Below are 20,198 nucleotides of genomic sequence, written 5' to 3'. Positions count from 1 at the left end.
TGCCCAGGTTCCATGCCTGCCTCTGGGCCCAGCCATCAGCTCTCAGCATGTGAAACTCCTCATGTCTAACTGGGGCTCCAGAAATCCAGATGACAAACTTTCCAATGCTTAGCCTTTTATTTTTCTTGTTGTTGTTTTGTACTAGGTCTTGAACCCAGGGGCACTTAACCCCTGAGCTACATCCCCAGCCCTTTTTTGTGTTTAATTCAGAGCCAGGGTCTCACTGAGTTGCTTAGGGCCTTGCTAAGTTGCTGAGGCTGACTTTGAACTCTGGATCCTCCTGCCTCAGCCTCCCAAGACTCCAGGATTACAGGCATGTGCCACTGTGCCTAGCCAATGCGTAGCCTTTAATTAAAATTTTAGTTAATTTTTCTTATCTCAAGTATTGCAGCCATTTCCCATCTCAGTACCACCTATTCCTCCCATATTCTGCCAAAGGCAAAACAATCTTCCCTCCTACTTAAAAAGATTTATCAGTGGCTAGGGTTGTGGCTTAGCAGAAGAGCACTCTCCTAGCACATGCAAGGCACTGGGTTCAATCCTCAGCACCACATAAAAATAAATAAAACAAAGTTATTGTGTCCAACTACAATTAAAAAAATAAAAAAAGACTTATCACTCTTGGGAGTTCAGTTTACTTGGTCATTTTACCACCTTGGCTCTTTGATGGGCTGAAGTTTAACTTTATAGATTACCAGATTTTTCTTGTTGTTAGGGTGGAAGTTTCTCTTGATTTCTGCATCCTAAGCAGAAGCAGAACTGTAAATGTATGTTTTGTTTAAAAAAAAAAAAAAAGGGAGGGGGGGGTCTCTGAAGTCCTTAGTTTTATGAAATATTATGCAGATTCAGTATACAAATAGGGTGAAGCATAGAATTCAGCTGGAGCCTCTTGCCTTGTCCTGTGTTCAGAAAACTGAAGAGGTTCTGTTGATCATTTCTTCCCTCCTTCCTTCCTTCCTTCTTGCCTTTCTTCTTGACGGTGCTAGAAATCAAACCCAGAACCTCACATATGGTAGGCAAGTGATCTACCACTGAGCCATGTCCCCGGCTCTTGGAGAGGTTCTATAGAGCATGGTTTGAAAATTATTGGTCTGTTATTCCTGATGTACTTTCTCATTGTCAAATATATAAACTTGGGCTGGGTTGTAACTCAGTGATAGAGCACTTGCCTAGCATGTGTGAGGCACTGAGTTCAATTCTCAGTACCACCTAAAAAATAAATAAAGCCAGATGTGGTGGCATACATCTGTAATCCCAGAGGCTCGGGAGGCTGAAGCAGGAGGATCTCGAGTGAGGTGCTAAGCAACCCAGTGAAACCCTCTCCCTAAATAAAATACAAAATAAGACTGGGGATGTGGCTCAGTGGTCTAGTACCCCTGAATTCAACCCCTGGTATCAAAAATAAATAAGTAAATAAATAAATAAATAAAGGTATTGTATTCATCTACAACTATACACATACACATACACATACATATAATTTTTTTTTTAAAGAGAGAGTGAGAGAGGGAGAGAGAGAGAGAGAGAGAATTTTTAATATTTATTTTTTAGTTATCGGCAGACACAACATCTTTGTTTTGTATGTGGTGCTGAGGATCGAACCCGGGCCGCACGCATGCCAGGCGAGCGCGCTACCGCTTGAGCCACATCCCCAGCCCCATACACATAATTATTAAAAAATATATGTTGGTATAAGCTTGTTCATCTCCTGTATTCTCTTTAACACAGGTGCTTATGGAAACTCTGGGTGCTCTGGGGGCACAGTGCCGATGGGCTGCCTGTAACATCTATTCCACTCTCAATGAAGTGGCTGCTGCTCTAGCAGAAAGTGGTAAGTTCTTTTGCTTGTTTTCTAATGTCTTTGGCTGAAGTAAGTCTCCCAGAAGTGCCATTGACTGTATATAAATGTTTTAGAAAGATGGACAGTAAAGCATCTGCCTGGTAAGAAATGGATCCCTGTTCTCGATAAGTTTGCTCTTTTTCTAGGTTTCTCTTGTCAAATACAATCTAGTTAACTTTGTTCTTTTGTAGTTGGCATATATGTACCTATATGTAATATTCTGTTATTCGTGCTCCACTTTGACAAATAGAACACTGGTGAATGTTACTGGCTGTCTTAAGATGATGTGGATTAGAGAAAAGAATGCTTCAGCCATAGTTTTGTGGCCTTGCAGATTTTGCAGTCAATAGTTTCCTCTGGTTTGATGATTGGTATTTCTGCTTCAGCAGTAAAGAAGACTTGACCTGGCAAATTAATTTTGATCATAACATCTACTGACACTTGAAGGACAAAAGAAATAGGGAAGTATGGACCTTGTCAGCTTCCTGCCTTCACTTTCTGATGCAAGGCGCAGATCAGGGAACCAAGCAATATGTCAGAGCCCCTGGAAAAGCCCTACACAGCATGCATGTCTCTCCTTTTGCTAGTACTTTTGGTATTTCATTTGTGGGTTTTTTGTTGTTGTTGTTGTTGTTTATATTCATTTATTTATAAAATTTTATTGATGTACATATGATAGAAAAGTACACAAATATTAAATGGATAGCCCAATGAGTTGTACATATGTATCATTGCTTTTCTTTCCCAACAAATGTTTATTATTTTAAGAGATAAAAAAAAACAGGCATTGGAAGGGCAGCAGAATAGACAATATGATTGATGTATGTATATTCCATGTATGTATTATATGTCAAAATACATTCTGCTGTCATATATGACTAAAAAAAATAAAAATAAAAATAAATAAAAATTTTAAAAAGAGATAAAAAACCAAATGAGTCCCTGTGCAGTACAATATGCCTGAAATCCCAGGGACTCAGGAGCTGAGGCAGAAGAATTCAAGTTCAAGGCTAGCCTCAGCAATTTTGTGAGAAGACACTGTCTAAAATTTTAAAAAATTAAAAGGGCTTGAGATGTAGCTCAGTGGTAGAGGCCCTTCAGGTTCGTTTCCCCCGTCCCCCAAAAAAGACAAATGAGACAATATCTTTGCCCTTAGAATCTCACACTGTACTAGAAGAGAGATAATACATTTGCATAAATAATGATAATACAAGGACATATGTAGTAAATATGACAACTGAGCATGAATTCATATTCAGTACACATACAATAGACATAGAAAAGTTTGGATTCCTTGAGCACCTGCTTCCAACTGAGTTAATCAGTCTTCATTGGGAACATGACACTTAACTGGGCTATGACATGAAGCAAACATTTTAGCAGATGGAGGAAAGTATGAGAGTTTTCCTGATGAAGAGGGTGGGATGACTAAAGTATAGAAGCAACAAAGATCGAAGTGCCGTTGGGAAATGGTAAGAGTGCCAGTTTGACTGGATCAAGAAGTATTTATTTCTGGTTTCTTCTTTTTTCCCTTTAGTCATATTTTTAGCAACCATCATACTCCTGTTACGCTTATCCTCTTTGGGCTAACAAGAACAAAATAACCATCAAAGATAAAAGAATGGGTAAAAGGGCTGAAGGCAATACTAATCATTAAAGAAAGTCAGTCCAAGGAATATAACAAGAATGAGAGTGTTTAGAATTGTGGAAAATCAGTGCCTTCTTGCCAAAAATTGGGAGTCAGCTCTTTTTGCAACCTTTACTGGTTTCTCTTTATTCCTTTTTCATAGGATTTCCGGTCTTTGCCTGGAAAGGAGAGTCAGAAGATGACTTTTGGTGGTGCATTGACAGATGTGTGAACGTGGAGGGCTGGCAGCCAAACATGGTGGGTCAGATTTCTGCTAACCCACTTCTGTATGTGTTTGATAGGATGATGGTAGGGAGGGTTCTATGACCTAGGAGAGGATTTCCCAACAAGAAGGAAGGAAAATGGCTCTATTTCTATCTGAGGTACCTGGGTTCCCAAGAGAATTGAACCTCTTAAAACTTCAGAGACTAGGGGTTGGAGTTGTGGTTCAGTGGTAGAGCGCTCACCTAGCATGTGCAAGGCCCTGGGTTCTATCCTCAGCACCACCTAAAAATAAAATAAAAGTATTGTGTCCAACTACAACTAAAACAAAATATTTAAAACAAACAACTTCAGAGACTTAATTGTTGGTACTGATCATTTGGAAGCATTCATTTTTCTCAGTAATATTAACATGCTGCCCAAGAGCATTGGCTGGTTTAAAAGCAAGGGTAATGCATTTCCATCTCCTGCCATGCCTACCACTACCCCCACCCAACACCACCAGTAACAACCACCAAAAACACTAAATAAATGAAAACCCCCAGCTCCTGATGTACTGACCTTTTTAAAAGAATTAATGTACTGAATTTATAGCATACCCAAAGATCTTCCAAGTTCAAATTTCTTCTCTTTATTCATTTCCTGCCTAAAAACAATGACCAGGCAAAGTTTGGGATTTTTAAAAAATTTTTGCTTCATTTTTATTTCTGTTTCATTTTTGTAAAAGAATAAATCTTAAAGGCTGATAGCACTTTAGATTCACATACTGGCAAAAAGCTACACCGAGTATGAGGCACCCCGGCTTTGCAAACATTTCTGCATATTAGTGAGAGGAGAAATTAGAGAATCCACTGAAAAAAGAAACCATTGCTTATTGCTAAAGACCACGGAGCAGGCTTCACCTGGTACAGGACAGAGAAACAGCCTTTTCTGAATTCTGTAGTCCAGGTCACATGGCATCAGGTGCTGGTTTGATGAAGCTGGGTTAAAGTTTTTGTATCCCAGAGGGATATAATACAGTGGCTCTAAGATGAGTCACCTCGTTTTAGCAATTTTAACAGTGACAGAAGAGAGTAGTGACTGACAGACACTAGAGAAGATATGCCAAGGGGTTTCTCTTGGGAATAAAACTCTAATTTTATAGTCAGGAACACAGGAAGGATATGGTATTTAACCCAGAGAGCTTTTATGAAATGTGGAGCCAGCACAAATAGCTGGAAAGTTAATAAAGGAAAATTATACAAGGACAAAAATAGTTGTCACCCCAGAAAAATTAGGACCCTGTGCTTCTTTGGATCCTGTCAAGATCTAATGCTTTTCCTTGCTTTCCAACCTTAGGAAGATTCCCTGATGAACAGAATTTCTATAATAGAATTACATGAGGAAAATTATGAGCTACATTCATTATATCAATGTTAGGGATAGCCTACATCATATACCTTTGTTAAAAGGGAAAAGTATGATGAGAATGGAGGGACTGACCAGAGAGTTTACAATTATTCAGTCCTTTTTGTCTTTGATCTTTTTTGTGAGATTAGAGGCTAAACGGAAAATCTCATGGGATTCCATCAGGCAAAAAGGGAGAGAGAGAAACTCAGAAAATCCTTTGGGTTTCTTAGAGCATCAGTTCTGAGGGTTTCTGTTTGAAATATGGAATGAGGATAAGAGTTCTAATGTGAGCCCTATCTCGGTCTCTCCTCTCAAGCAAGATTGAGTAAGTCAGAGAAAATAGATTGGAAGTGAAAAAGACCAGATGGTAGACATGAAGTTGGGGAGTTTGTGTACTTCGGGGTTCAGGATGACATTTTAGTACTTGTGGTAGGGTTGATATGATGGAACTGTAAAATGGGCACGTGCCAGCTCTGGGGATTTTCTAGACAGATGGGCATAACAATTTAGAAAGTTCTGCCAGGCACACTTCTGACAGCCCAGTGAAGGGCTCAAGTGCCGTAGCCTGATAGTATTCTAAGCTGATCTTTCTTCAGTTTATTTATAATTCAGTAGCTTTCCTCTGCTGATGAAAGCTCCAGTGGGCACAGCATTGTGTTTATCTTTAATCCCAACCTGAAATAGTGATGAGCTGCTCAGAGGCATGCTTGCACACCTACATGCTGCACGGCTTCCTAGTTATTTTTAATTTGGTTTATACAGAGTGTGAGGTTGTGCTAGGCAAAACCCAACAATGCTGCCTGATACATTGGGTGGGAGAGTGCCTCTACTTTGGGAGAAGTAAAGTATTAACAAATGCAGTTTTATAAACCATTGTTCTGAGATGGAGACTAATTATTCATCTTTTAATTTAAGCTAAGCTTTGATTGAATGTATTTAGAGTCCCGAATTTAACCTATAGAAATTAGCTATATGAAGTTTAGGCTTTGTGAATATCTTTGTACATTCATGAACTAGTTAGAAAACCACTTAAGCTGTCAACCCATAAAAAGAAAAATCCTCATCATATTGCAGGGTATTGAAATATAGTAGATGTGTTATGTGGGAGGGTCATTTGGCTATGAGAATTGCAATTGGTCTTTCACCCCCTTGTTGTCTTTTACTTGAGTATCATTACTGGTAGATTATTACATTAGCTCTGGCTTTAAGTTACTTTGTATGACCATATGAGAAATTTAAATGTCCTTAAATAGGTAACTAGAAATTGAGACACAAGACCCAGAGAACTCTTGAGTCTTCAGCAAAATGAATAACATTACTGATGCTTACTGTTGCAGATATTGGATGATGGAGGGGATCTTACTCACTGGATTTATAAAAAGTACCCCAATATGTTTAAGAAAATCAAGGGCATAGTCGAGGAGAGTGTTACTGGAGTCCATAGGTAAGATTCAACATGAGCAAAAGTGGCTTCATACAGCCTAGATATATAATTTTGTAATCACATACTTATAGAACATATTATGTTAAAAATTGGATCCTGCTATGAGATCTGAGATTGTACACTTTTTTTTTGAAAATAACAAATAACAAAATAGTGAAAGGAAAACAAATGAGGTTCTCATGTTTCCTAGTTCATGTGATGCAGTGAGTGCTTGTTCTTTTTTGGACAAATCCATTTACTCAACAAATGTTTTTTGAACTTCTACAGTGAATTGCTCTATGTTCTAGGGATCTAATAGTGGACAAAACAGACAAAAACTGTACCCTCACAGAGTTTACTTGCTTATGTAGAGAGCAAGGACTTAGAGTTCTGTTCCCAAATGAACATGATTCCCTTAATAAAATTTGAAATCATTTCTGTTTGCAATTATTCACCCAGAAAGACCTTATGAAATAAAATTTGTGGGAAGAAAATTCTGAATAAACCACCGTGACTACTTCAGTGTATCATGAACCTTTGAATATACAAAATCATAAGTTATAATATAAACTTTAGACTCTTAGAAGGTATGAATTTTGAATAAAACAAATCTAATTTTAAAGACTAATTTAATATAAAACTCATAGATATGCATATTTATAGGTATGTATATGGACATTATAAATTTGAGACTATTTGAAAATTAAAATTATTGCCTTAGAATAGTGAGATTATGCATGATTTTTAAGATTGTACTTAAAGTTACTCCTTTTATAATTAAAAAGGAAAATCATAGCTGGGGATTTTGTTCAGTGGTAGAGCACTTGCCTGGCATGTGCAAGGCCCTGGATTCAATCCCCAGCACCACAGAAAAAGCTGGGGTGGGGGGGAGTAAAGTAAAATTAGTATGAAACTTAAAATTTTTACATTTAAGGCCTTAAAGTTAGGTCAAGGATTTTCTTCACATGATTTTTGGATAAGGTCTTTATTCCTAAGCAGTATGTAGCCTCTAAAACACATTCTTCATTTCTCAGTATCCACCTAACAGGATGGAACTTGTCATGTCTCATGCCCTCAAGCTCACCTCCTCAATACATTTTTAGGATTTGGTATGAAACCAACAGAAGATTGTAACATCTCATTCTTTTATATTCTTCTTGACTTTTCTTATCCCCAGGCTGTACCAACTGTCCAAAGCTGGGAAGCTCTGTGTCCCAGCCATGAATGTCAATGACTCAGTCACCAAACAGAAATTTGACAACCTGTACTGTTGCCGTGAATCAATTCTTGATGGGTAATGTTTATTATCTTTGAGATGAACTTGAGTTACTTTCTTTTTGGTTTGGTTATTTCTAGAAATGATTCATATGGCCCCTCTGAATCTGTCACCACTTCACACCCAATATTTTATAACCCAGAACTACATTGGTATCACTATTATAAGAAAATTCATTTTACTTAAGCAATGGGACTAGCTCGTATCTATTAATAGGCAGAATTCTTACTTTGTGACCCTATCAGACCTGTGAGTCATTAACTAAATTCAGTATAAACAAGCAAATATTTTTAATAATTTAGAAAACAGTTCCTAGTCATCCTATTCTAGGTCCTGTCTCATGCTCTATCATAAAATTCTTAAATTCTAACTGTCATGTAATTCTGTGGCCATTTGGAAACTTGTGATGAAGAAACAATTTCCAGAGGAATTTCTAGCTTTTTCAGATCTGTAGGTACTGCAAGTCTGACAAAATCCACTCATTACATACCAAATCCTGTGTTCTTCTAATACTCAGTTTGTTTCTATACTTGTGTTCTGACATTCATTCATTGTTGCTAGGAATATCTCACTTGTCAGTCAGCTTTCTGTTACTGTAACAAATACTTGAGACAATCAACTTATAAAGAGAAAGAATTTATTTTGGTTTGCAGCTTTAGAGGTTTCAGTCCTTAGTCAGTTGACTCTGTTGCTTTTGAGCCTGTGGCAAAGCAGCACATCATGGCAGGGGAAGTGTGGTGAAGCAAAGCTGTTCACCCTACAGCCAGGACATGGGAAGAGAAGAAGAGGAAGGGGTTGGGGTCCCACTTTCCCTTTCAAGGACATGCCAGTAACTGGAGACCTTCCACTGGTCCCCACTTCATAGTTTCCATTACCTCCCAATAGCACCAATCTGAGGACCAAGCCTTTAACAGCTGGGCTTTGGGGTATATTCCAGATACAAACTATAGTACACCATAATTTCCTAAGTGAAACCATTAAAATGGTTTAGAATATTGCCAAGTCAGATGGTTCCCATCATGTATATGTTAATGGAAAAGTGAAGAAAGGCTCTATGGAACATATTACTAACCTGCTGGAATCTCGGGGCATTGGAGCTAGAATGAACTCTATTATCTATTTATTTAGCAATACTGGAGATTGAACCCAAGTTCACTCTACCATTGAGCTCTTCCCCATCCTATTTTATTTTATTTTGAGACAGGGGTCTCACTAAATTGCTGAGATTGACCTTGAACTTATGATCCTCCTGCCTCAGCCTCCCGAGTAGCTGGAATTATAAGCATGTATCACTGTGATGGCTCTGTTGTTTACTTGTTAACTGTAAATAATAAATAGGCTGGTTATTTAATTCTCCTATGTGTATTTCCTCATCTGTGAAATGGTGACAGTAAGACTTACCTCAAAGAGTTATTGTGAGGATTAAATGAGAAGATAAGTTTGCTCAGTGTTAATCTCCCTTGCCCTTCTTTCTAGGACTCTGTACAATAAGTTCTAGGGTTGAGTTAGACTTTAGGGGAAGCTTTTTGCTTTGAATTTTTTCTATTGGGGGCTATCCAATACAAATTCCATCTATTGTTAATTATTACTACTATAGGATCAACAGTATTATCTGATAGATTGAACAGTTTAGTAGATTTTTAGTCTAGTCTGTTATAGTTCTGCACCTAGTTCTATGTAAATAAAAGGGTTGCTGTTGTTGTGAATACTTGAGCCTGATCAAATCAATAGTAATCTGGGTATTTTCCTTAAACCATTTGCTTATCCACACAACTAGCTGTCTTTTTGACTTTTCAACTCCTAAATCTGTGAAACTAAAAGCAGCCTATACTAGGTTCAGTAAAAGATTCATAAAGATACCTGCACCAGTTCATAAAAATGGACAGAATCCTTCCCAATCAGGGTTTACCCTGAAGGTAAGAAATGTTCTTTAAAGTCAGAAATGTATGAAGTGAAAAAGCTAGAAGCAGTGGAACAGGAATAAAGTTAGTTTCCACAGCAAAGAAACAGGAAAACGTCAACTATTCTCTGGAAACTCTCTGAGTGCTAAGAGCTTGTAGGAACCTGCCAATGGTGAAAAATTTCCAACTGGGTCAAGAACAGTTGTTCCTCTCAGCAGAGCTGAGAGCCAGAGAGATGAAAGGAGAGGCGAACTGTGCTCCAGGGAGGGGTGCGTGGAAAGGGGAGAACACTCACTCCAATAGAGTGTCTATATGAGAAAGGTGTTGGTGACTGACCTTCTGTGTTTCTGGGCTGGTTCCCCATGGCAACAAGGGAAGTCCTGTAACTAGGATGTAGTGTAAATGCAGCAAGGGCAGCCTTCTGGAGACTGAGGTTCTCCCAGTGCTTCAAAGGTAGCACTTCAGGTAGGATTTTCAGATCATGTAAGAGCTCCTCTATAGACCCTAGGGCTAGAAGAATTAAGACAGAAATAGGAACTTGGCATGATTCTAATTCAGCACCAGACAGCTTACTGCACCCAGCCTTCCAAAATCCCTTCTTGGGGGCGGGGGGATTGTGACTCAGTGGCAGAGCACTTGCCTCACACGAATGAGGCACTGGGTTCTATCCTCAGCACCACATAAAAATAAATGAATTAAATATAGGTGTTGTGTCCATCTACAACTTAAAAAATATTTTTTAAAGAAATCCTTTCTTGGAGGTGCTAGGGCTGTAGCTCAGTGGCAGAGCACTTCCCTAGCTCGTGTAAGGCACTGGGTTTGATCCTTAGCACTGCATAAAAATAAATAAAAACAAAGGTAGTATTCCATCTGCAACTAAAAAGAAAATTTTTTTAAAAATCCTTTCTTGGCTGAGGTCTTTTCTATTCTTTATCATTGAACCTTAAGACAGATATGGATCCTAAGATCCCAGGGAAATCATTACCTAACTGGAATCCATCCACATAAGTGCCTAGCTGTTGTTTGCAGAGCAGTGGTTGATGATATTTCCTTTTCCCCACAGCCCCCTGTAGTCACAGTGAGAGAGTGTCTTCCTTGGGAAGAGAGGAGAAAAGGCTTGAGGAGGGTGGAGGGTAGTCAAAGCAAAGGAGACCCAGAATATGATCTTTTGATTCTCCTTGCTGTACTAGCCATTCCAGAACCACTCCCCTAAGCCACAATTTCTAAGTATAGTAGTAGCCCTGCCAGACTTATCTCTTCACTCAACAAGAATTGCCTCTGCACTTATTGGTATTTGATGATCTTAACTGGGGTGTGTATAGTTATTGGTAGAGTTGCCAAATCATTGAAAGAAGGATTACTACTTTGCCTTTGGAACATTTATTGATTCTATTCAACAGAAGAGGTAAACAGGTAGATAAAAGAGTAAAAAGACCTACAAATATTTGTAGAAATTGTCTATTGCAACATAGTCCATTTTTTAGTTGAAAACTTTCTTTTGCCTAGCACAGATTCCCAGAGAAAGGAGTCTTACTGCATCCCAAGAGGAGCCAGAAATCACTCTGACAAATTCTTTTGAGAAACCCCAGAAACAGAATCAGCTTTGTAGAGAATTACAGACAGAGATAGAACATGTCTGAGAAGGGATCAACTCCATAAATCTCACTGACTACTTCTGTGGTCGGTGTCAACTTGTATCAAAGCTCTCCTTCACTCTGTTGCTAATTACTCTCCCTGTTGAATTAATGTAGGACCCACTGGCCATTCTGAAACCACTAACTGTATTACTCATGTACCATTGTTATATTTTATATTATCTGAATCAATAAGCTGAAATAATGTTTTCATGAAACCAGAGCTCCTAAATTAAAATCACTTTAATTTCTTATTTATCTTTCCTTTTATTTAAACATATTATATATTCTAAATATTATATATTAAGTCTATATATATTGCTGTTAATGTTTAAAAGTTACTCTGTAACTGGGCACATGCCCAAAATCCCAGAGAGTTCCAAGACTGAAGCGGGAGAATTGCAAGTCTCAATAATTTAGTGAGACCCTGTCTCAGAATAAAAAACTAAAAGGACTGGGGATGTAGCTATGTGGTAGATCACCCCTGGGCTCAATCCCCTATACTGGGGGGAAAAAAATTACCACATAACTCTCATCTTCTCTTCCCCACCACTCCCAAGAAAAACATGAATAAAGGAGGGGGGTGAATCTCTCATATACGTAGAATTGGTTGGATGGCAAGGAGTGAGAAAATATGTTCTTTAGTCTTTTTGGTTATTAGTTTCTGTAGGGTAGAAACCAAGCTTTTCATCAAAATGAAAAATAAACAACAACAAGAACTACACAAATAGCCGGGTGCAATGGCGCATGCCTATAATCCCAGCAGCTGGGGAGGCTGAGGCAGGAGGATCACAAGTTCAAAGCCAGCCTCAACAAAAGTGAGGCACTAAGCAACTCAGTGAGACCCTGTCTCTAAGTAAAATACAAAAGTAGGTCTGGGGATGTGGCTCAGTGGTCAAGGGCCCTGAATTCAATCCCTGGTACTCCCCACCACCACCACAAAAAAAAAAAAACAACACAAAGAAACCTGATGTAATGTCGGGAGATAATTATTTATTTGTTTGTTTGTTTGTTTGTTTTAACTTAAACGTTTTTCCCCCTAGACTTAAAAGGACAACAGACATGATGTTTGGTGGAAAGCAAGTGGTAGTCTGTGGCTACGGAGAGGTAAAGTTTAACTTATTATTAGGTGTTAGAAATGTATTTTGATGGGACTGAGGCTGTAGCTCAGTGGTATCACGCCTGCCTTACACACATGAGGCACTGGGTTCGATCCTCAGCACCACATAAAAATAAATATATTGTATCCATGTACAACTAAAAAATATTTTTTAAAAAATGTGTTTTGATGACATATTCTAGAACTATTTCCCATACATATGGACATAAGAGTATATTCATTTACCACTTTAGATGGAGAGAAAAAAAATTAGAGGCTTTCTGGTTTAAGTGCAATCTTTCTTTTTTCCTTTGCGTTTTGCCATTTTTTTCTTAGGTTGATTTTTCTGACTTGTTCCAGCACCAATGTTTGTGATGTTCCTTTAGCTTGTGTTTTGATTATAAATCGTGAGTGTGGGTGTTCTGTGCACATGAATGTGCTAAGCAAGGGCCCCTAGAGTTTGTTTATGAACTGCATTTATTTGTTTTTCTTGTTTTAACTCAAGCATGAATCTATTCAACAAAATTCCGTTTGAGGGTGGGAAGGAAGGTACGCTTTACCAGAAGCTTTGAGAAACCATTTCTCACCACCTGTTCTTTTATGTGTGCTCTCTCCCCACTTCAGGTTGGGAAGGGGTGCTGTGCTGCTCTGAAAGCTATGGGCTCCATTGTGTACGTTACTGAGATAGACCCCATCTGTGCCCTGCAAGCCTGGTAAGCATGCAAGGGAGACCTGTTTCCTCCTCCACACTAAAGTCTCATAGACCATTTTGGAGATGCCTCCAAGAAATGGCCTGCGTAGTACCTGTAGGATTTCCTGTAGAAGTCCAGATCCTGAGAAAGGCTGCGAAATAGTAAGCTCGGACTTTCAAAGGTCAAGGAGCTATGGTCTGAGAAAAGTTAAGCTTTAGAATTTGACCCAAAGACCCTTTATTTTCTGCATATGTAGTCTGTGACCCTTTGAAAACGAAATAGTGAGACCAAGGGTAGAACATGTGCTTATTAAAATGTGCAAGGCCCAGAGTTCAATTCCCAACACATACACACACAAACATACACACACCCAAAGGGTGGGAGTTGAGGAAGAAGAAGAAAAGGAGGGAAGGAGGAAAGAAATAGGCTGGTATCAGATGCTTTCTGATGTGATACACTAAAAAAGAACATTTCTATGACATTTTTTCCCAAAATGTATTACTTGAATCTACTTGTTTTAGTCAGCTGTTTTGCTGCTGTGACTAAAAGACTCTACCAGAACAACTGTAGAGAAGGAAAAGTTTATTTAAGGGCTCACGGTTTCAGAATCTTAGTCCATGGAAGGCCAGCTCTATTCCTCAGGGCTCTATGTGAGGCAGACATCATGCAGAAGAGTGTGGCAGAGGGAAGAAGCTCGCAAGGTGATCAGGAAGCAGAGAGAAAGAGATTCCACTGGTCAGCTACAAATGTATACCCCCAAGCCAAGCCCCAATTCCCACCTCCTCCAGCCACACCTACCACTTCATTTACCACTTAGTTAATCCCTATCAGGGGGTTAATTCACGGATTGGGTTAAGATTTATAATCCAATCATTTCTTCTCTGAACTTTCTTGCATTGTCTCACACATGAGCTTTTGAGGGACACTACATCCAAACCATAACACTAATCATGAGGAAACATCAGATATATCCAAATTAAGGGTAAAATCTACTAACTCTGAATGAATGGTATATGGGAATTTATTTGTACTCTTCTTTTAATTATTAAGTTTCAAATTATTCCCCACTCAGTCTTTACCACTAACTCTCTAGGGGAAGGTTTCAGGATGGTATAAAGCCATTTCCCTGTGTCCAGCCACTCCTCATACATCCTAACCATAAACCCACAGGTTTCCCCAGCAGACTTGCTGACCCTCTGAGTTAAGGCTCTAACACATGAGGTGAACCATCATTCTTCAAATACTCTTAGTGTTCATTAGAGAAACCTGAATATGATTCTGATTGCAGTATAATTCATATTAGCTTATAGATATGAACTGATACATAAATATTTATTTAGGTATTTAGATTTTATCCTGAAGATAGTCAATCTCACTGAAGTATTTTAAGCAAGGAAGTGACAAGTTCCTATTGCATTTAGGGATGTCACTCTGCAAAATGATTTTGAGACGTAAGCCTAGAAGTAACGAGATTTTGGCTGAGGGTTACTGCAGTAATTAAGGAAATAAAAAGACTTAGGCAAGGCCAGAATGTGGGAGAGAAGGGAACAGATAGATTAAAGAGATTTTTTAAGGAATTGAGAAAATAGAATCAACCAAATTTGGGGACAGCTTCAGTTAGGGAGAGGCAGTAGGCCAGGATGTTCTAGTTTCTTTGGTTAATCCAGTTTGGTGAACAGTAATACTGCTGATCAAGGTAGAAAATATAGGAAGAGTAGATGGGGATGGGAATGTGAAGAAGATAATGAGTTTATTTTCAAACATGGTAAGCTTGAGATTCTTCTGGGATATCTGTGAGGAGCTGTCCAGTGGACAATTTGGTCCTTTGCTATGAAGCTTTGGAGAGAGTTAAGAGATACAAATGTGCAAATTATCTACCTAAAAGTGTTCATTTGCAGCCAAGGTCAGGTTATAAATGAATACTGAAAAAATAAAGAGTCTAGGCAGAATCCAATAGAGTACCAATATTTAAAGGTTGGCAGAGGTTGATAAGAGATGATTAGAAAAGTAGGAGAAAAACCGGGAAGTAAAAGTATCAAGGAGCTCAAAGAGTATATCGTTTTAAGAATGTAAGTATTGTTTAATGTCACAGAAGAAATCAAGTAGTGAAAGAATCTAAGACATACTTTTATTTTTAGCATGATCATTGATGATCTTGGGAGAGCAGTTTCGGTGGGGGAAGTAGATTCAGTGACTAGGTGGTACTTTCTAGAAACTTGGCTGGGAACTCATGTAACTCATGTAGAATGAAATAAGTTCCAGTGATACAAAGGTAACTTTTATTTCTCTTGTATAAGCTAAGTAAATGGTTTGGATTTTTCACTGATAGAAATAGTTCCAGCTATCTCAGGAAGTGACACTTCAGGTACCAAAGGAACTTGGTAATAGCATTTAAGATTCAGTGGCAAAAGGCTGTCCAGCTTTCTGTTTAGGAAATGATCATGCTTTATTTCTACAGTATGGATGGATTTCGACTGGTGAAATTGAATGAGGTCATCCGACAAGTGGACATTGTTATTACCTGTACAGGTATGATTATGACATATTAAATGGGGTGATACTTGGGAACTCTTTCATGGGGTAATTGAAATATGATTGGAAATGTTCTGAAAACCAAACACAAAAGCCAGGATATTAGTCCATAAAACCAGTCAATCTTTTTCATATTTTTTCCTGCCTCTTAAGAACTCAGACCAAATGTACACCATTAGGTCTTCCCTTTAGGAAAGTTTCTCTATACCCTTTATTACTGTTATATTTCCATCCATCTTTAGATACAGCTTAAGATGAGACTCATTTGTAGAGGTTTATGTGGGAAGCCAGATCTTAAATGTATACAGTTGATTTTGTTGTTGTTGTTGTTGCTAGTGATTGAACCCAGGCAGGGCCTTAAGCATGCTAAAAATACACATACTCTACCATTGAACTGTACCCCTAGTCCCTTAATTATTTGTTTTATCTCCAAAATGAAGTATGTCTTTAGTCCCTGGAATTAAGTCAAGGCTAAAGCAAAATTCTTTTTTTTTTTTTTTTATAGAATTCTTTTTTTTTTTTTTAAGAGAGAGTGAGAGAGGAGAGAGAGAGAGAGAATTTTTTAATATTTATTTTTTAGTTATTGGCGGACACAACATCTTTGTTTGTACGTGGTGCTGAGAATCAAACCCGGGTCGCACGCATGCCAGGCGAGCGCGCTACCACTTGAGCCACATCCCCAGCCCCAAAGCAAAATTCTTAATAGAGAAAATGAGAGAGGTTATTGTATTAATTCTCAAATGAATAGATTTTGAATTTGAGAGAGGAATATGCAGAGAGAGCTAATTTCTTTAGATTGAGAAGCTTATTTTATTTTTATAAATCATAGAAACACTGGCTTTCTTTTATAATTCTACTTTAAGGGGGAAACTCAGCATATTTAAGAATAAAAGTGTATTTATAGCCTCAGGAAGAGTTGGTGGCAGGGAAAAGGAACTTTAAAAGATTCATCAATTCTGTGAATCTTTTTTGTTTTTAATTGAAATGTAATTTCCAAACCATATATTTCACTTATTTAAAGTGTACAGTTTGGGCTGGGGGCTTAAGACCCTGGGTTCAATTCGCAGCACCAAAATAAACAAAATATATAATTCAGTATTTTCTAATAAATTCAAAGGGTTGTATAACCATCACCATAACCTAATTTTTAAAGATATACTTCACAAAGCATAAATTCATCCTTGTGTACAGTTCAGTAGTTTTTAGTAAAGTTGTACAACATTTCTTTTTTTAGTAAGATAGTTGTACTTCTGTGAGCAAAATACCCCAAAAGAGGAGGAAAAGTTTATTTGGGGCTCACGGTTTTAGAGGTCTCAGTCCACAGACTGCCAGCCAACTCCATTACAGTTTATCATTTGGTCAGTCCATTCAAACTAGGATGGACAGATTAGATTACCATTCTCATACTCTAATCATTGTATCTCTGGACATTCCTTCCTTAACACGGGAGTTTTGAGGGACATCTCATATGCAAACCATAACATTGCACCTCTTTTCCCTAAAAGCTTATGTCCATCTCACAATGCAAAATGCATTTAGTCCAGCTCCAGGAGTCCCATAGTCTCAACAGTTTTAGCATTGCCCAAAAGTCTAAGTTCAAAGTCTCCTCTGAGACTCAAGGCAAACTCTTGGCTGTGAGCCCCTATAAAATAAAAAGCAAGTTACATATATCCAACATACAGTAACACAGAATAAACATTATGATTCCAAAAGGTAGGAATAGTGGCATAGAAAGAAGGGATGGGGCCAAACCAAGACCAAAACCCAGCCAGGCAAATAGGTCCTCTGCCCCTTTTTAACTTTTTGTATAGCATCTAGAGCACATGGCCCCTTTGGCCTTGCTAGTTGCAGTGTACATGGCTCTCTCTTAGCCCAGCTTTCTCTGCAGTCAGCAGCTTTTCTTGGTGGACAGTCTACATTACTGGCATCTCTTAATTCCTGGGGTCTCCATTCCAGCTTTGGCTTCACCTTCACAGCTTCACCCTCTCAAGGGCAGCCTACACAGGGACTCCAACTTGCTACACTTCTCCTGGACTCACAGGCCTTCCTTTGAAATCTCAGTGAAAGCCTCCATGATTCCTTAATGTTAACATCCTGTAGAACCAGCTCCACGTGGATGAAGTCAAAGTCTGCTGCTAGCTTGTGCAATACCCTGGCCCCCTGGAATCAGGGCTGCAGTGGCCTTTGGGTGCTGCATGGCTCAGCATGGTAAAACAACTTTCTAGCCCCGCTGTGCAAGCAGGGTATGCCATGATCTCTTCTCAAAGGAATGTTTTCTTCTGTACCCTGGAACCCTCAGTGAGTGTGGTCTTCCAAATTCCTGAGATGCCCTCAAAGCATCTTTCCTGTTGTCTCATGCAAAGTACTTAACACTTATCTTCAACAAGCATACTTGGTCTCAGCCTTAGAAGCCTTTACTAGGCAAACTACAAGTTTTCAAAATTATTTAGTTCTGTTTTTTGCTCCTCATTCTCATGTAAACCTGGCTAACAGCTGCCAGAAATATCCATGTCACTAACTGAATGCTGTCCTGCCTGAAATCTCCTCCATCAAATTAATTAGTCCACCTTTAATTTCATCCTTACACAAAATTTTAGGACATGAGCAAAATGTAACCAAGTTCTCTGTCAGAATATAACATGGGTGACCTGTAGTCCAACTCCCCATAAAGTTCTCATTTCCCTCAGAATCTTCATGAGCATTACCCTTTTGACCTTCCGAGCTGCCACCAGAATCAACCATTAGACTCCACTTATAACATTCTAAAATTTTTCCAGCTTGCATCTCTACACTTTTCAAAATTACCACTAACCAGCTCCAAAGGCTTCTGAACTACATTGTCATGTTAGTCACAGCAGTGACCCCTACTTCTTAGTACCAATTTCTGTTTTAGTGAGCTTTTTGTCACTGTGACTAAAATACCTGACATGAACAACTTAGAGAAGGAAAAGTTTATTTGGGGCTTACAGTTTCAGAGATCTCAGTCTATAGACTGCCAGCGCCATTGCTCTAGACCCAAGATGAAGCAGCACATCATAGGCAATTGCCCAGTAGAGGAAAACAGCTCATGGTGGAGTCTGGAAGCAGAGAAAATAGAGGGGATAGGACCACAGGGAAGATGCACCCTTCTAGGGCATACTTTCAGTGACCCACCTGCTCCAGCTAAGCTTTACCTGCCTACAGTTACCACTTGGTCAGTCCATTCAAAGTAGGATGGACATATTAGGTTGCAGCTCTCATAATCTAATCATTTTAGCTCTGAACATTCTTGCATGAACACAAGAACTTTTGAGGGATACCTCCCATCCAAACCATAGCAATCCCATTATTTAATTGTAGAACATTTTCAACATCCCCCAAAGAAACCCTGGCCACACATAATGGCAGATGTCTGTAATCTCAGCAACTCAGGAGACTGAAGCAGTAGAATCTCAAGTTTGAGGCCAGCCTGGGCAACTTAGTGAGAACCTGTCTCAGGAATGTAGCTTGGTAATGGAACAGTCCAGAGCAGTCCCCAGCAATGGAAATAAAAAGAAAAGAAACCCTATACCATAAGCAGTCGCTCCTTATTCCATCCTTCCCCTTCTTCTAGCCCTGTATAACTACTACTCTTTCTGTCTCAAGATTTGCCGATATTCTGGAAATTTCATGTAAATGGAACATATAATATGTGATCTTTTGACTGGATTTTTTTTTTAACAAGGTCCATCCATATGACAACATGTATCAGTTCTTCATTCGTTTTGTTGTTGAATAGTATTCCATTGTTTGGATATACCACATTTTATTTATCCATTCATTAATTTATGTGGACATATGGCTTGGTTTTACCTTGAAGTAATTGTGAATGAATACTACTGTAAGCATAGTATTTTTTTATTATTGTGTGAATATATATTTTTCATTCTCTTAGATATATACTTAGGAATAGAATAGGTAAATCATATATATAGTAATTCTACTTTTAACATTTTGAGGATTGCCACACTGTTTTTCAAACTGACTGAACCATTTTACAACCCCACCTGTAGTGCATGGTGGTTCTAATTTCTCTCTATTCTCACCTATTTATTTATTTATTTATTTATTTATTTATTTATTTATTTTAAAGAGAGAGAGAGAGATTTATTTTTTAGTTTTCGGCAGACACAACATCTTTGTTTGTATGTGGTGCTGAGGATCAAACCCGGGCCGCATGCATGGCAGGCGAGCGAGCTACTGCTTGAGCCACATCCCCAGCCCCACCAATTTATTATTGTTTGTCTTTTTATTATTGCCATCCCATTGGGTATAAAGTAATATTTCATCATAGGTTGGATTTGTATTGCCCTAATAACTAATTATGTTGAGCATTTTTTTTTCACATGGTCATGGAGAAATATCTATTCAGATTCTTTGTTTTTTATATAGGGTTGTCTTTTTATTATTGAGTTGTGAGTTTCTTACATATTATGGATACAAATCCTTTTTCAGTATATGATTTGCAAGTATTTTGTCCCCTTCTGTGGGTTATCTTTTCACTAGTTTGTTGGTGTACGGGGACTTGGTTTGTTTATTATTTTG

General features: G+C 38.4%; 1 protein-coding gene across 2 annotated transcripts in view; it reads left to right on the top strand.

Annotated features, from left to right (window-relative positions):
• The window catches only part of Ahcyl2 (adenosylhomocysteinase like 2), a 187,286-nt gene that overhangs the window by 152,804 nt on the left and 14,284 nt on the right, over nucleotides 1-20,198 (top strand). For both annotated transcript variants that reach the window (XM_076833352.2, XM_076833343.2), the window contains exons 5-11: nucleotides 1,729-1,831; nucleotides 3,631-3,725; nucleotides 6,416-6,522; nucleotides 7,679-7,795; nucleotides 12,356-12,419; nucleotides 13,036-13,124; nucleotides 15,562-15,632. In XM_076833352.2, the coding sequence (XP_076689467.1) occupies nucleotides 1,729-1,831; nucleotides 3,631-3,725; nucleotides 6,416-6,522; nucleotides 7,679-7,795; nucleotides 12,356-12,419; nucleotides 13,036-13,124; nucleotides 15,562-15,632 (646 nt within the window). The remainder of the gene's footprint in view (nucleotides 1-1,728; nucleotides 1,832-3,630; nucleotides 3,726-6,415; nucleotides 6,523-7,678; nucleotides 7,796-12,355; nucleotides 12,420-13,035; nucleotides 13,125-15,561; nucleotides 15,633-20,198) is intronic.

This window comes from Callospermophilus lateralis, chromosome 1, assembly GCF_048772815.1.
Source record: "Callospermophilus lateralis isolate mCalLat2 chromosome 1, mCalLat2.hap1, whole genome shotgun sequence".
NCBI classification, from domain to species: Eukaryota; Metazoa; Chordata; class Mammalia; order Rodentia; family Sciuridae; genus Callospermophilus; species Callospermophilus lateralis.
The sequence above is the reverse complement of the archived record's forward strand: the minus strand, read 5'-3'. Positions and strand labels throughout refer to the sequence as shown.